The sequence below is a fragment of the Streptopelia decaocto genome, assembly GCF_964273445.1.
Source record: "Streptopelia decaocto genome assembly, contig: HAP1_SCAFFOLD_652, whole genome shotgun sequence".
NCBI classification, from domain to species: Eukaryota; Metazoa; Chordata; class Aves; order Columbiformes; family Columbidae; genus Streptopelia; species Streptopelia decaocto.
In genome coordinates this window covers 21,809-43,685 of record NW_028116959.1, presented here as the reverse complement: position 1 = coordinate 43,685, position 21,877 = coordinate 21,809, and the positions used below count along the sequence as shown (strand labels likewise).

Here is a 21,877-nt window from a genome sequence, read left to right as displayed (position 1 = left end):
CGAGGCGCTAGGGGGTTTCCGGTTCCGGCGGAAGAAGGGCTCAGTCCGGCGGGGACGGCGGAGGGAGCGGACGCGTTTCGCGGAGCTCCCGGGCCCCGCGGCCTATGAACGGCGGGGAGCGGAGGGGCCGGCGGGACATGGTGCAGCCCGGAGGGGCCGCGCCCGGCCCCGCGGAGGCCGGAGGAGCCGGCGGGGAGGAAGCGGAGGGCGGGAGGGGCCCCGCGGAGCTCGGGGCGGGGGGGCCCGAGGTGCTGCAGAGGCTGCTGGAGGAGAACAGGGAGCTGAAGGGTGAGCGGGGGGGACTGGGGGGGACTGGGGGGGACTGGGATTGAACTGGGAGGGACTGGGATTGAACTGGGAGGGACTGGGAAGGTCACTGGGATTGAATTGGGGGGGACTGGGAGGGACTGGGGGGAATGGGAGGGACTGGGGGGGACTGGGATTGAATTGGGGGTCAGTGGGATGAACTGGGATGAACTGGGAGGGACTGGGATTGAACTGGGAGGGACTGGGTTAAACTGGGAGGGACTGGGATTGGACTGGGAGGGACTGGGATTGGACTGGGAGGGACTGGGATTGGACTGGGAGGGACTGGGTTAAACTGGGATTGACTGGGATTGGACTGGGATTGGACTGGGATTGAACTGGGAGGGACTGGGTTAAACTGGGAGGGACTGGGAAAGTCACTGGGATTGAATTGGGGGGGAATGGGAGGGACTGGGGGGGACTGGGAGGGAATTGGGAGCGACTGGGATTGAATTGGGGGTCAGTGGGATGAACTGGGATTGAACTGGGATGAACTGGGAGGGACTGGGTTAAACTGGGAGGGACTGGGTTAAACTGGGAGGGACTGGGATTGAACTGGGGGGGACTGGGATTGAACTGGGAGGGACTGGGAGGGACTGGAGGGAACTGGGAGGGACTGGGGGGGACTGGGATTGAATTGGGGGTCAGTGGGATGAACTGGGATTGAACTGGGAGGGACTGGGTTAAACTGGGAGGGACTGGGATTGAACTGGGAGGGGCTGAAGGGGACTGGGAAGGATTGGGAGGGACTGGGACGGGATTAACGGGAAACTGGGAGGGACTGGAGGGGATAAGGGGGGGACTGGGGGAAACTGGGAGGGACTGGGAGAGGATTAAGGGGCAACTGGGAGGGACTGGGAGGGAACTGGGGGGGACTGGGATTAAACTGGGAGGGACTGGGATTGAACTGGGAGGGACGGGGTTAAACTGGGAGGGACGGGGTTAAACTGGGAGGGACTGGGATTGAACTGGGAGGGACTGGGACAGGATAAGGGAGGGACTGGAATTGGACTGGGAGGGACTGGAGGGGAGTGGGAGGAACTGGGGAGGAACTGGGAGGGACTGGGGGGGACTGGGGAGCTTGGTGGGGTCAACACCCCCATTGCCCCCAACGTCCCCATTGCTCTCAACACCCCTGATGTCCCCATTGCCCCCATTGCCCCCATTGCCCCCATTGCCCCCATTGCCCCCATTGCCCCCATCGCCCCCATCGCCCCCATCGCCCCCATCGCCCCCATCGCCCCCATCGCCCCCATCGCCCCCATCGCCCCCATTGCCCCCATTGTCCCCATTGTCCCCATTGCTTTCAACACCCCTGATGTCCCCGACGTCCCCATTGCCCCCGACGTCCCCATTGCCCCCGACGTCCCCATTGCCCCCGACGTCCCCATTGCCCCCGACGTCCCCATTGCCCCCAATGTCCCCATTGCCCCTGTTGCCCCCGACGTCCCCAATGTCCCCGACGTCCCCAATGTCCCCGACGTCCCCAATGTCCCCGACGTCCCCAATGTCCCCGACGTCCCCATTGCCCCCATCGCCCCCAACAGCCCCAACGTCCCCATCGCCCCCAATGTCCCCATTGCCCCCAACGTCCCCAATGTCCTCAGTGTCCCCATTGCCCCCAACACCCCTGATGCCCCCAATGTCCCCATTGCCCCCAACACCCCCAATGTCCCCAACGTCCCCATTGCCCCCAACGTCCCCATTGCCCCCAACGTCCCCATTGCCCCCAACGTCCCCATTGCCCCCATTGCCCCCATTGCCCCCAATGTCCCCATTGCCCCCATTGTCCCCAACGTCCCCATGTCCCGTTGCAGGGGCGCTGTGGCGCTGCAGCGCGTGCCTGCGGCTGCGGCTGGAGGAGCTGCGCCGCCTGCAGGGCCAGCGCCGCGCGCAGTGGGCGCTGCTGCGGGGGCGCTGGGGGCAGGCGCGGGCGCTGGTGGAGCGGCTGCGCGGGGACAACGGGGACAACAGGGACAACGGGGACACTGCAGACAATGGGGACACCGGGGACAATGGGGACAGCACGGACACACAGGTAGGGACACCATGGGGCGCTGGGGGCAGGCGCGGGCGCTGGTGGAGCGGCTGCGCGGGGACAATGGGGACAACAGGGACAACGGGGACACTGCGGACAACGGGGACACCGGGGACAATGGGGACAGCACGGACGCACAGGTAGGGACACCATGGGGCGCTGGTGGAGCGGCTGCGCGGGGACAATGGGGACAACAGGGACAACGGGGACAATGGGGACACCGGGGACAATGGGGACACGCAGGTAGGGACACCACGGGGCAGGGACAGCGGGGACAACAGGGACACCATGGGGCACCACGGGGACAGCGGGGACACCATGGGGGACAGCAGGGACAACGGGGACAACGGGGACAATGGGGACAGCGCAGACGTGCAGGTAGGGACACCACAGGGACACTGGGGACACCAACGGGGACACGGGGGACAACGGGGACACGGGGGACAGCGGGGACAACGGGGACAGCGGGGACAATGGGGACAACGGGGACACCACAGACGCACAGGTAGGGACACCAACGGGGACACTGGGGACACCAACGGGGACACGGGGGACACGGGGACAATGGGGACAACAGGGACAATGGGGACAATGGGGACAACGGGGACACCACAGACGCACAGGTAGGGACACCATGGGGACACTGGGGACACCAACGGGGACACAGGGGACAATGGGGACAGCGGGGACAACGGGGACAGCGGGGACAATGGGGACAGCGGGGACACCACAGACGCACAGGTGGGGACACTGGGGACACCAACGGGGACACTGGGGACACCAACGGGGACAATGGGGACAGCGGGGACAATGGGGACAGCGGGGACACCACAGACGCACAGGTAGGGACACCATGGGGACACTGGGGACACCAACGGGGACACGGGGGACAACAGGGACAGCGGGGACAACGGGGACAACGGGGACACCACAGACGTGCAGGTAGGGACACCAACGGGGACACTGGGGACACCAACGGGGACAATGGGGACACGGGGGACAGCGGGGACAACACAGACGCACAGGTAGGGACACCACGGGGCACCACGGGTCACCGGTGGCACTGAGTGTCCGTGAGTGTCACCTCCTGGCCATGTGTGTCACCGTGTCCTCCCGAGTGTCACCTCATGTCCCTGTGAGTCCTTGTGTCTTCCTGAGTGTCACTTTATGTTCCTGAGCGTCATCTCATGTCCCCGAGTGTCACCTCATGCCCATGCGTGACCCTGAGTCCTCCTGAGTGTCACCCCGAGTGTCACCAGTGTCCCCGAGTGTCACCTCATGTCAGAGTGTCCCTCTGTCCCCCTGAGTGTCACCTCATGTCCCTGTGTCCCCAAGTGTCACCTAATGCCCCTGTGTGTCCCTTTGTCCCCTTCATGTCCCCTATAAGTCACGTTGTCCCTCTCTGTGTCCCCTTGTCACCGCCACACGTCCCCCTTGCGTGTCCCTTTGTCCCCTTGCGTGTCCCTTTGTCCCCTCCCTGTCCCCTCCCTGTCCCCTCCCTGTCCCCTCCCTGTCCCCTCCCTGTCCCCCTGTGTGTCCCCATGTCCCCTCCATGTCCCCTCCATGTCCCCCCAGAGCCCCGAGGTGACACCACAGGAGGAGGTGACACCACAAGTGACACCGGAGGTGACACCGCAGGTGACACGCGAGTCCCCCCCCGAGCAGGACGAGGACGTCCCCGTGTCACCCCCTGAGCCCAGGTCAGTCCCCACCCCCCTTGGGGACATCCCCATGTCCCCAACATCCCCAACCCGTGTCCCCAACGTCCCCACCCCCGCGTCCCCAACGTCCCCCACCCCCGCGTCCCCAACGTCCCCACCCCCGTGTCCCCAACGTCCCCAACCCCGCGTCCCTGTCCCCACCTTGGTGTCCTTGTCCCCACCCCCGCGTCCCCAACGTCCCCACCCCCCGCGTCCCCAACGTCCCCACCCCCGCGTCCCCAGTGTCCCCAACCAGTGTCCCCAACGTCCCCAACCCCCGTGTCCCCAACGTCCCCACCCCCGCGTCCCCAACGTCCCCAACCCTGTGTCCCCAACGTCCCCAGCCCCGTGTCCCCAACGTCCCCAACCCCGTGTCCTTGTCCCCAACGCCGCGTCCCCAACATCCCCACCCCCCGTGTCCCCAACGTCCCCACCCCCGCCTCCCCAGTGTCCCCACCCCCGTGTCCCCAACGTCCCCCACCCCCGTGTCCCCAACGTCCCCAACCCCGTGTCCCCAACGTCCCCAACCCCGTGTCCCCAACGTCCCCAACCCCCGCGTCCCCAACGTCCCCAGCCCCGCGTCCCTGTCCCCACCTCGGTGTCCTTGTCCCCAACCCCGCGTCCCCAACGTCCCCAACCCCGTGTCCTTGTCCCCAAGCCGTGTCCCTGTCCCCACCCCCGCGTCCCCAACGTCCCCAACCCGTGTCCTTGTCCCCACCAGCCCCGTGGAGCAGCTGCGGCAGCGGTTGGTGGCAGCGGAGGCCGAGTGAGTGGCACTGGGGACACTTGGGGACACTTGGGGACACTTGGGGACACTTGGGGACACTTGGGGACACTTTGGGGCGTATTTGGGGGACACTTTGGGGACACTTTGGGTGACATTTGAGGACACTTGGGGGTTATTTTGGCGCCTATTTGGGGGACACTTGGAGGATATTTTGGGGACACTCTGGTGCCCCTTTGGGGCCTCTTTGGTGCCACTCTGGGGACACTCTGGGGCCCCTTTGGTGCCACTCTGGTGACCCTTTGGGGACACTTTGGTGCCACTTTGGGGACACTTTGGTGCCACTTTGGTGCCATTCTGGTGCCCCTTTGGGGACACTCTGGTGCCACTCTGGTGCCCCTTTGGGGACACTTTGGTGCCCCTTTGGTGCCCCTTTGGGGACACTCTGGTGCCACTCTGGTGCCCCTTTGGGGACACTTTGGTGCCACTTTGGGGACACTTTGGGGACACTTTGGGGACACTTTGGTGCCATTCTGGTGCCCCTTTGGGGACACTCTGGTGCCCCTTTGGTGCCCCTTTGGTGCCCCTTTGGTGCCCCTTTGGTGCCCCTTTGGGGACACTCTGGTGACCCTTTGGGGACACTCTGGTGCCACTTTGGTGCCCCTTTGGTGACACTTTAGTGCCACTTTGGGGACACTTTGGGGACACTCTGGTGCCACTCTGGTGCCCCTTTGGGGACACTCCGGTGCCCCTTTGGTGCCCCTTTGGTGCCCCTTTGGTGCCCCTTTGGTGCCCCTTTGGGGACACTTTGGGGACACTTTGGGGACACTTTGGGGACACTTTGGGGACACTTTGGGGACACTTTGGTGCCATTCTGGTGCCCCTTTGGGGCCCCTTTGGGGACACTCCGGTGACCCTTTGGGGACACTCCGGTGCCCCTTTGGGGACCCTTTGGTGACACCGGTGCCATTCCAGGCTGGCCGTGGCCCGCGAGGCGCAGGCGGCCGCCGAGCGCCGGGCGCAGGACGTGACGCAGCGCGCCGAGCTGCAGCTGCAGGCCCTGCGGCGCCAGCTCGAGGTGGGGACACCGGGGACACCTGGGGACACTTGGGGACACTTGGGGACACTTTGGGGACACTTGGGGACACTTTGGGGACACTTGGGGACACTTTGGGACACTTTGGGGACAGCTGGGGACACTGTGGGGACACCTGGGGACACTGTGGGGACACTTTGGGGACACTTTGGGACACTTGAGGACGCTTTGGGGACGCTTTGGGGACGCTTTGGGGACACTTTGGGGACACTTTGGGGACGCTTTGGGGACGCTTTGGGGACGCTTTGGGGACACTTTGGGGACACTTTGGGGACACTTTGGGGACACTTGGGGACACTTTGGGGACACGTGGGGACACTGTGGGGACACCTGGGGATACCTGGGGACACCCGGGGACACTTGGGGATACCCGGGGACACTTTGGGGACACTTTGGGGACACTTTGGGGACACCTGGGGACGCTGTGGGGACACCTGGGCACACCCAGGGACACCTGGGGACACTGTGGGGACACTTAGGGACACTGTGGGGACACCCTGGGGACACTGTGGGGACACTCTGGGGACATGTGGGGACACCTGGGGACACTGTGGGGACACTTTGGGGACACTTTGGGGACACTTGGGGACACTGGGGACATGTGGGGACACCCAGGGACACTTTGGGGACATGTGGGGACACGTGGGGACACGTGGGGACACTTTGGGGACACTTTGGGGACACGTGGGGACACTGTGGGGACACTGGGGACACGTGGGGACACTTAGGGACACCTGGAGACACGTGGGGACACCCTGGGGACACATGGGGACACTGTGGGGACACTTTGGGGACACCTGGGGACACTTGGGGAACAGCTGGGGACACTTTGGGGACACTGTGGGGACACTGTGGGGACATATGGGGACACCCGGGGACACCTGGGCACACCCAGGGACACCTGGGGACACTTTGGGAACAGCTGGGGACACCTGGGGACACCCGGGGACACTTTGGGGATACTTGGGGACACCTGGGGACGCTGTGGGGACACCTGGGCACACCCAGGGACACCTGGGGACACTGTGGGAACAGCTGGGGACACTGTGGGGACACCTGGGGACACTTTGGGGACACTTGGGGATACCCGGGGACACTGTGGGGACACTTGGGGACACCTGGAGACACGTGGGGACACCCTGGGGACACCCGGGGACACCCGGGGACACTGTGGGGACACCTGGGGACACCTGGGGACACCTGGGGACACTTTGGGGATAATTGGGGACACCTGGGGACACCTGGGGACACTGTGGGGACACCTGGGCACACCCAGGGACACCTGGGGACACTTTGGGACACTTTGGGGACACTTGGGGATACCCGGGGACACTGTGGGGACACTTGGGGACACCTGGAGACACGTGGGGACACCCTGGGGACACTGTGGGGACACCTGGGGACACTGTGGGGACACCCGGGGACACTGTGGGGACACGTGGGGACAGTGTGGGGACACTTTGGGGACATCCAGGGACTCCTGGGGACACTTGGGGACGCTGTGGGGACACCTGGGGACACTGTGGGGACATTTGGGGACACCTGGGAACACTGTGGGGACACCTGGGGACACCCGGGGACACTTTGGGGACACCCGAGCACACCCGGGGACACTGTGGGGGATACTTGCGGACACTGGGGGGACACCTGGGGACACTTTGGGGACACCTGGGGACACGCGGGGACACTTTGGGGACACCTGGGGACACGCGGGGACACTGGGGGGACACCTGGAGACACTTTGGGGACACTGTGGGGACACTCTGGGGACACTGTGGGGACATATGGGGACACCCGGGGACACCTGGGCACACCCAGGGACACCTGGGGACACTTTGGGGACACCAGAGCACACCTGGGGACGCTGTGGGGACACCTGGGGACACTTTGGGGACACCTGGGGACACTGCGGGGACACTTGGGGACCCCCATGGTGTCCCCACAGCAGGACAAGGCGCAGGTGCAGGGGACCCTTGGGGACCCCGTCACTGACGTGTCCCCTGTCCCCATGTCCCCTGTCCCCATGTCCCCACAGCAGGACAAGGCGCAGGTGCAGGGGACCCTTGGGGACCCTGTCACTGACGTGTCCCTTGTCCCCATGTCCCTTGTCCCCACAGCAGGACAAGGCGCAGGTGCAGGGGACCCTTGGGGACCCCATCACTGACGTGTGTCCCCTGTCCCCATGTCCCCACAGCAGGACAAGGCGCAGGTGCAGGGGACCCTTGGGGACCCCGTCGCTGACGTGTCCCTTGTCCCCATGTCCCCTGTCCCCATGTCCCCACAGCAGGACAAGGCGCAGGTGCAGGGGACCCTTGGGGACCCCGTCACTGACTCCCCGTGTCCCTTGTCCCCGTGTCCCTTGTCCCCACAGCAGGACAAGGCGCAGGTGCAGGCGCAGGTGACGTCGCTGCTGGGGGAGCTGAGGGAGAGTCAGAGCCGGCTGGAGAGCAGCAGGAGGGACCGCGACGCGCTGGAGCAGCGGTGGGGACAGGGACAGTGACAATGACAGTGACAATGATGTCACCGGGGCTTGGGGACAACCCGCAGGGACCTGGGGACCATCCATAGGAACCTGGGGACGATCCCTGAGAACATGGGGATGATCCATGGGAACATGGGGACAAAGGGACAGGGACAAGCTGGAGCAGCGGTGGGGACAGGGACAATGACAATGATGTCACCGGGGTCACCGGGGCTTGGGGACAACCCGCAGGGACCTGGGGACCATCCATAGGAACCTGGGGATGATCCCTGAGAACATGGGGATGATCCCTGGGAACATGGGGACCATCCCTGGGAACATGGGGACGATCCCTGGGAACATGGGGACAAAGGGACAGGGATGAGCTGGAGCAGCAGTGGGGACAATGATGTGTCACCAGTGTCACCGGGGCTTGGGGACAACGTGCAGGGACCTGGGGCTGATCCCTGGGAACATGGGGACGATCCCTGAGAACATGGGGATGATCCGTGGGAACATGGGGACAAAGGGACAGGGACGCGCTGGAGCAGCGGTGGGGACAATGATGTGTCACCAGTGTCACCGGGGCTTGGGGACAACATGCAGGGACCTGGGGACCATCCCTGGGGACATGGGGATGATCCGTGGGGACATGGGGATGATCCATGGGAACCTGGGGACAAAGGGACAGGGACGCGCTGGAGCAGCGGTGGGGACAGGGACAATGACAACGATGTCACCGGTGTCACCGGGGCTTGGGGACAACCCGCAGGGACCTGGGGACCATCCCTGGGAACCTGGGGACGATCCCTGAGAACATGGGGATGATCCATGGGACCCTGGGGACAAAGGGACAGGGACCAGCTGGAGCAGCGGTGGGGACAACGACGATGACGTCACCAGTGTCACCGGGGCTTGGGGACAACCCGCAGGGACCTGGGGACCATCCCTGGGAACATGGGGACGATCCGTGGGGACATGGGGATGATCCATGGGACCCTGGGGACAAAGGGACAGGGACGCGCTGGAGCAGCGGTGGGGACAATGACAGTGACAATGACAGTGACAATGATGGCACCGGGGTCACCGGGGCTTGGGGACAACCCGCAGGGACCTGGGGACGATCCATGGGGACATGGGGATGATCCATGGGACCCTGGGGACAAAGGGACAGTGACCAGCTCGAGCAGCGGTGGGGACAGTGACAATGACAACGATGTCACCGGGGTCACTGGGGCTTGGGGACAATCCACAGGGACTTGGGGACCATCCATAGGAACCTGGGGACGATCCCTGGGAACATGGGGGTGATCCATGGGACCCTGGGGACAAAGGGACAGTGACCAGCTGGAGCAGCGGTGGGGACAGGGACAATGACGATGACATCACCGGTGTCACCGGGGCTTGGGGACAACCCGCAGGGACCTGGGGACCATCCCTGGGAACCTGGGGACGATCCGTGGGGACATGGGGATGATCCATGGGGACATGGGGATGATCCATGGGAACCTGGGGACAAAGGGACAGGGATGACCTGGAGCAGCGGTGGGGACAGTGACAATGACAACGATGTCACCGGTGTCACCGGGGCTTGGGGACAACCCGCAGGGACCTGGGGACCATCCCTGGGAACATGGGGATGATCCATGGGAACCTGGGGGCAAAGGGACAGGGACGCGCTGGAGCAGCGGTGGGGACAATGACAGTGACAACGATGTCACCGGGGTCACCGGGGCTTGGGGACAACCCGCAGGGACCTGGGGACCATCCCTGGGAACATGGGGACGATCTGTGGGGACATGGGGATGATCCATGGGAACATGGGGACAAAGGGACAGTGACCAGCTGGAGCAGCAGTGGGGACAATGATGTGTCACCAAGGGGGTGGCAGTGCCACCGGGGGCTTGGGGACAATCTGTAGGGACCTGGGGACAATCCATGGGAACATGGGGATGATCCCTGGGGACATGGGACAAAGGGACAGGGATGACCTGGAGCAATAGTGGGGACAATGATGTGTCACCGGGGTCACCGGGGCTTGGGGACAGTCCACAGGGACTTGGGGACCATCCCTGGGAACATGGGGATGATCCATGGGAACATGGGGGTGATCCATGGGAGCCTGGGGACAAAGGGACAGGGACGAGCTGGAGCAGCGGTGGGGACAGGGACAATGACAACGATGTCACCGGGGTCACCGGGGCTTGGGGACAACCCGCAGGGACCTGGGGACCATCCATGGGAACATGGGGACGATCCGTGGGGACATGGGGATGATCCATGGGAACATGGGGACAAAGGGACAGGGACAAGCTGGAGCAGCGGTGGGGACAGGGACAATGACAACGATGTCACCGGGGTCACCGGGGCTTGGGGACAACCCGCAGGGACCTGGGGACCATCCCTGGGAACATGGGGACGATCCCTGAGAACATGGGGACGATCCATGGGAACATGGGGACAAAGGGACAGGGACGCGCTGGAGCAGCAGTGGGGACAATGATGTGTCACCAGTGACACCGGGGCTTGGGGACAACATGCAGGGACCTGGGGACCATCCATGGGAACCTGGGGATGATCCGTGGGGACATGGGGATGATCCATGGGACCCTGGGGACAAAGGGACAGGGACGCGCTGGAGCAGCAGTGGGGACAATGATGTGTCACCAGTGTCACCGGGGCTTGGGGACAACATGCAGGGACCTGGGGACCATCCGTGGGGACATGGGGATGATCCGTGGGGACATGGGGATGATCCATGGGAACATGGGGACAAAGGGACAGGGATGACCTGGAGCAGCGGTGGGGACAGTGACAGTGACAATGATGTCACCGGGGTCACCGGGGCTTGGGGACAACCCGCAGGGACCTGGGGACCATCCCTGGGAACATGGGGACGATGCCTGGGAACATGGGGACAATCCGTGGGAACATGGGGACAAAGGGACAGGGACGCGCTGGAGCAGCGGTGGGGACAATGATGTGTCACCAAGGGGGTGGCAGTGCCACCGGGGCCTTGGGGACAATCTGTAGGGACCTGGGGACGATCCATGGGAACATGGGGACAAAGGGACAGGGACGAGCTGGAGCAGCGGTGGGGACAATGACAACGATGTCACCGGGGTCACCGGGGCTTGGGGACAATCCACAGGGACCTGGGGACCATCCCTGGGAACATGGGGACGATCCCTGGGAACATGGGGGTGATCCATGGGACCCTGGGGACAAAGGGACAGTGACGAGCTGGAGCAGCGGTGGGGACAATGATGTGTCACCGGTGTCACCGGGGCTTGGGGACAACATGCAGGGACCTGGGGCTGATCCCTGGGGACATGGGGATGATCCCTGGGGACATGGGGATGATCCATGGGAACATGGGGACAAAGGGACAGGGATGACCTGGAGCAGCGGTGGGGACAATGACAGTGACAATGATGTCACCGGGGTCACCGGGGCTTGGGGACAACCCGCAGGGACCTGGGGACCATCCCTGGGAACATGGGGACGATCCGTGGGGACATGGGGATGATCCATGGGAACATGGGGACAAAGGGACAGGGACGCGCTGGAGCAGCGGTGGGGACAATGACAGTGACAATGACAGTGACAATGACGGCACCGGGGTCACCGGGGCTTGGGGACAACCCGCAGGGACCTGGGGACCATCCCTGAGAACATGGGGACGATCCGTGGGGACATGGGGATGATCCATGGGACCCTGGGGGCAAAGGGACAGGGACGCGCTGGAGCAGCAGTGGGGACAATGATGTGTCACCAAGGGGGTGGCAGTGCCACCGGGGGCTTGGGGACAATCTGTAGGGACCTGGGGACGATCCATGGGAACATGGGGACGATCCCTGGGGACATGGGGATGATCCCTGGGGACATGGGGATGATCCATGGGAACATGGGGACAAAGGGACAGGGACCAGCTGGAGCAGCGGTGGGGACAGGGACAATGACAATGACGTCACCGGGGTCACCGGGGCTTGGGGACAATCCACAGGGACTTGGGGACCATCCATAGGAACCTGGGGACGATCCCTGAGAACATGGGGATGATCCATGGGAACATGGGGACAAAGGGACAGGGATGACCTGGAGCAGCGGTGGGGACAGGGACAATGACAATGACGGCACCGGGGTCACCGGGGCTTGGGGACAACATGCAGGGACCTGGGGACCATCCCTGAGAACATGGGGATGATCCGTGGGGACATGGGGATGATCCATGGGAACATGGGGACAAAGGGACAGGGACGCGCTGGAGCAGCGGTGGGGACAATGACAACGATGTCACCGGGGTCACCGGGGCTTGGGGACAATCCACAGGCACCTGGGGACCATCCCTGGGAACATGGGGATGATCCATGGGAACATGGGGACAAAGGGACAGTGACCAGCTGGAGCAGCGGTGGGGACAATGATGTGTCACCAGTGTCACCGGGGCTTGGGGACAGTGACAGTGACAATGACAGTGACAATGACAGCACCGGGGTCACCGGGGCTTGGGGACAACCCGCAGGGACCTGGGGACCATCCCTGGGAACATGGGGACGATCCGTGGGGACATGGGGACAAAGGGACAGGGACAAGCTGGAGCAGCGGTGGGGACAGGGACAATGACAATGATGTCACCGGGGTCACCGGGGCTTGGGGACAACCCACAGGGACCTGGGGACCATCCCTGGGAACATGGGGACGATGCCTGAGAACATGGGGACGATCCATGGGAACATGGGGACAAAGGGACAGTGACCAGCTGGAGCAGCGGTGGGGACAATGATGTGTCACCAAGGGGGTGGCAGTGCCACCGGGGGCTTGGGGACAATCTGTAGGGACCTGGGGACGATCCATGGGAACATGGGGATGATCCATGGGGACATGGGGATGATCCATGGGTGTCCCAATGTCCCCAATGTCCCCAGTGTCCCCAATGTCCGCATGTCCTCAATGACCCCATGTCCCCAATGTCCCCAATGTCCCCAGGGCCCGGTTGGCGGGCGAGCGCTGTCACACCCTGGAGGAGGTGACAAAGGGACACGTGTCCCCAATGTCCCCATGATGTCCCCATGTCCCCAATGTCCCCATGTCCCCATGATGTCCCCAATGTCCCCATGATGTCCCCATGTCCCCACGGTGTCCCCAATGTCCCATGTCCCAACGGTGTCCCTGTGTCCCCAATGTCCCCAATGTCCCCACGGTGTCCCCAATGTCCCATGTCCCAACGGTGTCCCTGTGTCCCCAATGTCCCCAATGTCCCCATGTCCCCATGATGTCCCCAATGTCCCCAATGTCCCCAGGGCCCGGGCAGCAGGCAAGCGCTGTCACACGCTGGAGGAGGTGACAAAGGGCCATGTGTCCCCAATGTCCCCAATGTCCCCAGGGCCCGGTTGGCGGGCGAGCGCTGTCACACGCTGGAGGAGGTGACAAAGGGACACGTGTCCCCAATGTCCCCATGATGTCCCCAATGTCCCCATGGTGTCCCCAATGTCCCCAGGGCCCGTTTGGCAGGCGAGCGCTGTCACACGCTGGAGGAGGTGACAAAGGGACACGTGTCCCCAATGTCCCCAATGTCCCCATGGTGTCCCCAATGTCCCATGTCCCAACGGTGTCCCCAATGTCCCCATGTCCCCAATGTCCCCATGATGTCCCCATGATGTCCCCAATGTCCCCAATGTCCCCAGGGCCCGGTTGGCGGGCGAGTGCTGTCACACGCTGGAGGAGGTGACAAAGGGACACGTGTCCCCAATGTCCCCAATGTCCCCATGGTGTCCCCAATGTCCCATGTCCCAACGGTGTCCCTAATGTCCCCATGTCCCCAATGTCCCCATGATGTCCCCATGATGTCCCCAATGTCCCCAATGTCCCCAGGGCCCGGTTGGCGGGCGAGTGCTGTCACACGCTGGAGGAGGTGACAAAGGGACACGTGTCCCCATGTCCCCACAGTGTCCCATGTCCCCAATGTCCCATGTCCCCACGGTGTCCCCAGCGTCCCATGTCCCAACGGTGTCCCCGTGTCCCCAATGTCCCCACAGTGTCCCCAGTGTCCCATGTCCCAACGGTGTCCCCATGTCCCCAATGTCCCCATGTCCCCAATGTCCCATGTCCCCACGGTGTCCCCAGCGTCCCATGTCCCAACGGTGTCCCCGTGTCCCCAATGTCCCCAATGTCCCCATGGTGTCCCCAATGTCCCATGTCCCAACGGTGTCCCCATGTCCCCAATATCCCCAATGTCCCCATGTCCCCATGATGTCCCCAATGTCCCCAGGGCCCGGTTGGCGGGCGAGCGCTGTCACACGCTGGAGGAGGTGACAAAGGGACACGTGTCCCAATGTCCCCATGATGTCCCCATGTCCCCAATGTCCCCAATGTCCCCATGTCCCAATGTCCCCACGGTGTCCCCAATGTCCCATGTCCCAACGGTGTCCCCATGTCCCCAATGTCCCCAATGTCCCCATGTCCCCATGGTATCCCCAGCGTCCCATGTCCCAACGGTGTCCCCGTGTCCCCAATATCCCCAATGTCCCCATGTCCCCATGATGTCCCCAATGTCCCCAGGGCCCGGTTGGCGGGCGAGCGGTGCCACACGCTGGAGGAGGTGACAAAGGGACACGTGTCCCCAATGTCCCCAATGTCCCCAGGGCCCGGTTGGCGGGCGAGCGCTGTCACACGCTGGAGGAGGTGACAAAGGGACACGTGTCCCCATGTCCCCACAGTGTCCCATGTCCCCATGGTGTCCCCATGTCCCCAATGTCCCCATGTCCCCACGGTGTCCCCAATGTCCCCATGTCCCCAATGTCCCCATGTCCCCATGATGTCCCCAGTGTCCCCAGGGCCCGGGCAGCAGGCGAGCGCTGCCACACGCTGGAGGAGGTGACAAAGGGACACGTGTCCCCAATGTCCCCAATGTCCCCACGGTGTCCCCAGCGTCCCATGTCCCAACGGTGTCCCCGTGTCCCCAATGTCCCCAATGTCCCAATGTCCCCATGATGTCCCCAATGTCCCCAGGGCCCGGTTGGCGGGCGAGCGCTGTCACACGCTGGAGGAGGTGACAAAGGGACACGTGTCCCCAATGTCCCCAATGATGTCCCCATGTCCCCAATGTCCCCAATGTCCCCATGATGTCCCCATGTCCCCACGGTGTCCCCAATGTCCCATGTCCCAACGGTGTCCCTGTGTCCCCAATGTCCCCAATGTCCCCATGTCCCCATGGTGTCCCCAATGTCCCCAATGTCCCCAGGGCCCGTTTGGCGGGCGAGCGGTGCCACACGCTGGAGGAGGTGACAAAGGGACACGTGTCCCCAATGTCCCCAATGTCCCCATGGTGTCCCCAACGTCCCATGTCCCAATGGTGTCCCCGTGTCCCCAATGTCCCCAGGGCCTGGGCAGCAGGCGAGCGCTGTCACACGCTGGAGGAGGTGACACAGGGACACGTGTCCCCAATGTCCCCATGTCCCCAATGTCCCCATGTCCCCATGTCCCCACGGTGTCCCCAATGTCCCATGTCCTAACGGTGTCCCCATGTCCCCAATGTCCCCAATGTCCCCATGGTGTCCCCAATGTCCCCAGGGCCCGGTTGGCGGGCGAGCGCTGCCACACACTGGAGGAGGTGACAAAGGGACACGTGTCCCCAATGTCCCCAATGTCCCCAGGGCCCGGTTGGCGGGCGAGCGGTGTCACACGCTGGAGGAGGTGACAAAGGGACACGTGTCCCCAATGTCCCCACGGTGTCCCCAATGTCCCCAGGGCCCGGTTGGCAGGTGAACGGTGTCACACGCTGGAGGAGGTGACAAAGGGCCATGTGTCCCCATGTCCCCATGATGTCCCCAATGTCCCCAGGGCCCGGTTGGCAGGTGAACGGTGCCACACGCTGGAGGAGGTGACAAAGGGCCACGGGCTGCAGCTGGACCAGCTGCGGCTGCAGGTGCAGAACCTGGAGACGGCGCTGAGGGTGGAGAGACACGCGGCCACCGAGGAGAAGTGGGTGACACGGGGACATCGGGGGACATGGGGACAATGGGGGCAATGGGGACATTGGGGGTGATGGGGACATTGGGGGTGATGGGGACATTGGGGACATTGGGGACAATGGGGACATGGGGGCAGAACCTGGAGACGGCGCTGAGGGTGGAGAGACACGCGGCCACCGAGGAGAAGTGGGTGACACGGGGACAATGGGGACATTGGGGACAATGGGGGCAATGGGGACATTGGGGGCAATGGGGACATTGGGGGATATGGGGGTGATGGGGACATTGGGGACAATGGGCGACATGGGGACATTGGGGGCGATGGGGACATTGGGGATGTTGGGGGTGATGGGGACGTTGGGGTTGATGGGGACATTGGGGGACGTGGGGACAATGGGGGCGATGGGGACATTGGGGACGTTGGGGGACATTGGGGATGTTGGGAGTGATGGGGACATTGGGGGTGATGGGGACATTGGGGGTCAATGGGAGTCAATGGGGGACATGGGGACATTGGGAGCGATGGGGACATTGGGGGCGATGGGGACAGTGGGGATGTTGGGGGTGATGGGGACGTTGGGGACGTTGGGGGACATTGGGGACATTGGGAGTGATGGGGACATTGGGGGTGATGGGGACATTGGGGTCAATGGGAGTCAATGGGGGACATGGGGACATGGGGGACGTTGGGGGACATTGGGGACATTGGGAGTGATGGGGACATTGGGGGTGATGGGGACATTGGGGGTCAATGGGAGTCAATGGGGGACATGGGGACATTGGGAGCGATGGGGACAATGGGGACATTGGGGGTGATGGGGACAATGGGGGTCAATGGGGGACATGGGGACATTGGGAGCGATGGGGGTGATGGGGACATTGGGGACAACAGGGGTGATGGGGACAATGGGGGTCAATGGGGGACATGGGGGTCAATGGGAGTCAATGGGGGACATGGGGACATTGGGGGCGATGGGGACATTGGGGGTGATGGGGGACATGGGGACAATGGGGGACATGTGGCCACCGAGGAGAAGTGGGTGACACGGGGGCAATGGGGACAATGGGGACATTGGGGGATGTGGGGACATTGGGGGCAATGGGGACATTGGGGACAATGGGGGCAATGGGGACATGGGGGACAATGGGGACATTGGGGGCAATGGGGACATTGGGGACAATGGGGGCAATGGGGACATGGGGGACAATGGGGGCAATGGGGACATTGGGGGACACAGGGGACATGGGGGACATGGGGACAATGGGGGACACGCGGCCACCGAGGAGAAGTGGGTGACACGGGGACAATGGGGACATTGGGGGTGATGGGGACATTGGGAGTCAATGGGGGTCAGTGGGGGACATGGGGACATTGGGGGCGATGGGGACATTGGGGGCAATGGGGACAATGGGGGACATGGGGGACACGCGGCCACTGAGAAGTGGGTGACATGGGGACACTTGGGGGACATTTTGGGGACAGTTTGGGGGTATTTGGGGACATTTGGGGGTATTTTGGGGACACTTTGGGGATATTTTGGGGCTATTTTGAGGCCACTTTGGGGCTATTTTGGGGACATTTGGGGGATATTTTGGGGACACTTTGGGGCTATTTTGGTGACATTTGGGGGTATTTTGGGGACACTTCGGGGCTATTTTGGGGCTATTTTGGTGACACTTTGGGGGTATTTTGGTGACATTTGGGGCCACTTTGGGGCTATTTTGGGGACAGTTTGGGGGTATTTGGGGACATTTGGGGGTATTTTGGGGACACTTTGGGGCTATTTTGGGGACATTTGGGGGTATTTTGGGGACACTTTGGGGCTATTTTGGAGACATTTGGGGCTATTTGGGGGGTATTTTGGGGACACTTTTGGGGTATTTTGGGGCTATTTTGGGGTATTTTGGGGCTATTTTGAGGGGTATTTTGGGGACAGTTTGGGGGTATTTGGTGATATTTGGGGGTATTTTGGGGCTGTTTTTGGGGATATTTTGGGGACAGTTTGGGGGTATTTGGGGACATTTGGGTGTATTTTGGGGCTTTTTTGGGGGGTATTTTGGGGCCACTTTGGGGGTATTTTGGGGGCTATTTTGGGGACAGTTTGGGGGTATTTTGGGGGGTATTTTGGGGACAGTTTGGGGATATCTTGGTGACATTTGGGGGTTATTTTGGGGACACTTTGGGGATATTTTTGGTGACATTTGGGGCTATTTTGGGGGGTATTTTGGGGCCACTTTGGTTGCTGTTTTTGGGGGCTGTTTCGGGGCTGTGTGGGGGGTGTTTTGGGGACAGTTGGTGACATCGGTGACGTGGGGACGCTGTTGGGTGCAGGCGGAAGCTGGCGCAGCTGCAGGTCGCCTATCACCACCTGTTCCAGGAGTACGACGCGCACGTCAAGCTCAGCGCGCACGGTGACGCGCAACAGCAGGCAAGTGACACCTGTCACCTGTGTCACCCCATGTCACCCCCCGTGTCACCCCGTGTCACCTCCTGTCACCCCATCACCTCCTGTCACCCCCCCGTGTCACCCTGTCACCCCCCACATCACCCCGTCACCTCCTGTGTCTCGCCGCCTGTCACCCCCGTGTCACCCGGTCACCCCCTGTCACCTCTGTGTCACCTCTGTCACCTCCTATGTCACCCCCTGTCACCCCGTCACCTCCTGTGTCACCCCCATGTCACCCCCTGGGTCACCCCCTGTCAACCCATCACCTCCTGTGTCACCCCTGTCACCTCCTGTCACCCCCCGTGTCACCCCGTCACCTCCTGTGTCACCTCTGTCACCTCTTATGTCACCTCCTGTCACCCCGTGTCACCACCTGTGTCACCTCCTGTCACCCCCGTGTCACCCCGTGTCAGCTGTGTCACCTCCTGTCACCTGTCACCCCCCGTGTCACCCCGTGTCACCTCCTGTCACCCAGTCACCCCCATTTCACCCCGTCACCTCCTGTGTCACCTCCTGTCACCCCCCCATGTCACCCCCCGTGTCACCCCCTGTGTCACCCTATCACCCCGTCACCTCTGTGTCACCTCTGTCACCTCCTATGTCACCCCCTGTCACCCCGTCACCTCCTGTGTCACCCCCATGTCACCTCCTATGTCACCTCCTGTCACCCCGTGTCACCCCCTGTGTCACCTCCTGTCCCCCCCTGTGTCACCCCGTGTCAGCTGTGTCACCCCCTGTCACCCCATGTCACCCCCGTGTCACCCTGTCACCTCCCGTGTCACCTCTGTGTCACCCTTGTGTCACTCCCTGTCACCTCCCGTGTCACCCCCTGTCACCTCCTGTCACCCCCCGTGTCACCCCGTCACCTCCTGTGTCACCCCCATGTCACCTCTTATGTCACCTCCTGTCACCCCGTGTCACCACCTGTGTCACCTCCTGTCACCCCCCGTGTCACCCCGTGTCAGCTGTGTCACCTCCTGTCACCTGTCACCCCCCGTGTCACCCCGTCACCTCCCGTGTCACCCCTGTGTCACCCTTGTGTCACTCCCTGTCACCTCCCGTGTCACCCCTTGTCACCCCATCACCTCCCGTGTCACCCCTGTGTCACCTCTGTCACCCCGTCATCCCCCATGTCACCTCCTATGTCACCCCCCGTGTCACTCGGCCTCAGTGTCCCCATGGGGTGACACGGGGTGACACCTGGGGACACGGGTGACCCCGGGTGACCCCGGTGACCCCGGGTGACCCCCCGGTGTCCCCAATGTCCCAGGAGCTGTTGTCAGCGCGGGCGCGCCTGGCGGCGGCCGAGGAGGCGCTGGCGGCCAAGCAGGAGCTGATCGACCGGCTCAAGGACGAGGCCGAGCGGCAGCGCGCGGCGCTGGAGACCGTCCCCGTGCTGCAGGCCCAGGTGACACCTTGGGGACACCTTGGGGACACCCTGGGCGACGTTCGGTGGCGGTTTGGGGCGTTTCGGGCGTTTTTTGGGGGGTTTTTGGGGGGTTTTTGGGGGCTGAATGACAACAGGCGGCGCTGGAGACTGTCCCCGTGCTGCAGGCACAGGGGACAATGGGACATGGGGACACCCAGGGGGACATTGGGGACACTCTGGGGGACGTTTCGGGGGCAGTTTGGGGCGTTTCGGGCGTTTTTGGGGGGTTTTTGGGGGGTTTTTGGGGGCTGAACGACAACAGGCGGCGCTGGAGACCATCCCCAAGTTGCAGGCACAAGGGGCACTTTGGGGACAGTTTGGGGACATTTGGGACATTTTGGGGACATGGGGATGTTGGGGGGACGTTGGGGACACCCCGGGGGACGCTCGGTGGCAGTTTGGGGCGTTTCGGGCGTTTTTCGGGGGGTTTTTGGGGGGTTTTTGGGGGCTGAACGACAACAGGCGGCGCTGGAGACCGTCCCCGTGCTGCAGGCGCAGGGGGCACTTTGGGGACAGTTTGGGGACGTTTTGGGGTGTTTTGGGACATTTTGGGACATGGGGACACCCAGGGGGACGTTGGGGACACTCTGGGGGACGTTTCGGTGGCAGTTTGGGGCGTTTCGGGCGTTTTTTTGGGGGTTTTTGGGGGGTTTTTGGGGGCTGAGCGACAACGGGTGACACTCAAAACCAGCCCCTTCCAGGGGACAGTTTGGGGACAGTTTAGGGACATTTGGGACATTTTGGGGACATGGGGACACTGGGGACACGTTGGGGACACCTCGGGGGCAGTTTGGGGTGTTTTGGGGGTGTTTTTCAGGTGTTTTTTGGTGTTTCTGGGGTGTTTTTTGGTGTTTTTTTGGCGTTTCTGGGTGTTTTTCGGGGGTTTTTTGGGTGTTTTGGGTGTCTTTAGGGGTGTTTTTTGGTGTTTTGGGGTTTTTTTTGGTGTTTCTGGGTGTTTTGGGGGTGTTTCTGGGTGTTTTTAGGGTTGTTTTGGGTGTTTCTGGGGTGTTTTTTTGTGTTTCTGGGTGGTTTTCGGGTGTTTTTTTGGTGTTTCGGGGCTGTTTTTTGGTTTTTTTTTGTGTTTCTGGGGTGTTTTTTTAGTGTTTCTGGGTGTTTTTGGGGGTGTTTTGGGTGTTTTTTGGCGTTTCCGGGTGTTTTTTGGGTGTTTCTTTGGTGTTTCTGGGTGGTTTTGGGGTGTTTTGGGTGTTTCTGGGGTGTTTTTAGGTGTTCTGGGGTGTTTTGGGCTGGTTTTTGGGTGTTTCTGGGGTGTTTTGGGGTGTTTTTAGGTGTTTTTTGGTGATTTTGTGCGTTTTTGGCGCAGGCCGAGATCTACCGCACGGTCTTTGGGGTTGGTTTGGGTGGTTTTGGGGTGTTTTGGGTGTTTTTGGGGTGTTTCTGGGGTGTTTTTTGGTGTTTCTAGGTGTTTTGGGGGTGTTTTGGGTGTTTCTGGTCTATCGGGTGTTTTTAGGGGTTGTTTTTTGGTGTTTCGGGGCTGTTTTTTGGTTTTTTTTGGTTTCTGGGGGTTTTTCAGGTGTTTTTTTAGTGTTTCTGGGTGTTTTTGGGGGTGTTTTGGGTGTTTTTTGGGTGTTTCTTTGGTGTTTCTGGGTGGTTTTAGGGTGTTTTTCTGGGTGTTTTTGGGGTTGTTTTTTGGTGTTTTTGGGGTGTTTTGGGTGTTTATCGGGTGGTTTTTTTGTGTTTCTGGG

The 21,877-nt window shown here is 62.4% G+C and overlaps 1 protein-coding gene across 3 annotated transcripts in view; it reads left to right on the top strand.

Annotated features, from left to right (window-relative positions):
- The first annotated feature begins 57 nt into the window (after nt 1–57).
- Nucleotides 58–21,877, top strand: part of IKBKG (inhibitor of nuclear factor kappa B kinase regulatory subunit gamma) — a 28,710-nt gene continuing 6,890 nt past the window's right edge. Inside the window, exons 1-10 of one of the 3 annotated variants that reach the window (XM_082076674.1) lie at nt 58–288; nt 2,124–2,344; nt 3,920–4,044; nt 4,766–4,810; nt 5,744–5,846; nt 8,236–8,345; nt 16,075–16,114; nt 16,208–16,308; nt 18,631–18,727; nt 20,016–20,153. In XM_082076674.1, coding sequence (XP_081932800.1) covers nt 105–288; nt 2,124–2,344; nt 3,920–4,044; nt 4,766–4,810; nt 5,744–5,846; nt 8,236–8,345; nt 16,075–16,114; nt 16,208–16,308; nt 18,631–18,727; nt 20,016–20,153 — 1,164 coding nt within the window. In that variant the 5' untranslated portion in view covers nt 58–104. Of the gene's footprint in view, nt 289–2,123; nt 2,345–3,919; nt 4,045–4,765; nt 4,811–5,743; nt 5,847–8,235; nt 8,346–16,074; nt 16,115–16,167; nt 16,309–18,630; nt 18,728–20,015; nt 20,154–21,877 lie in introns of all 3 variants that reach the window. The other 2 variants (XM_082076673.1, XM_082076675.1) reach the window with 2 other exon arrangements.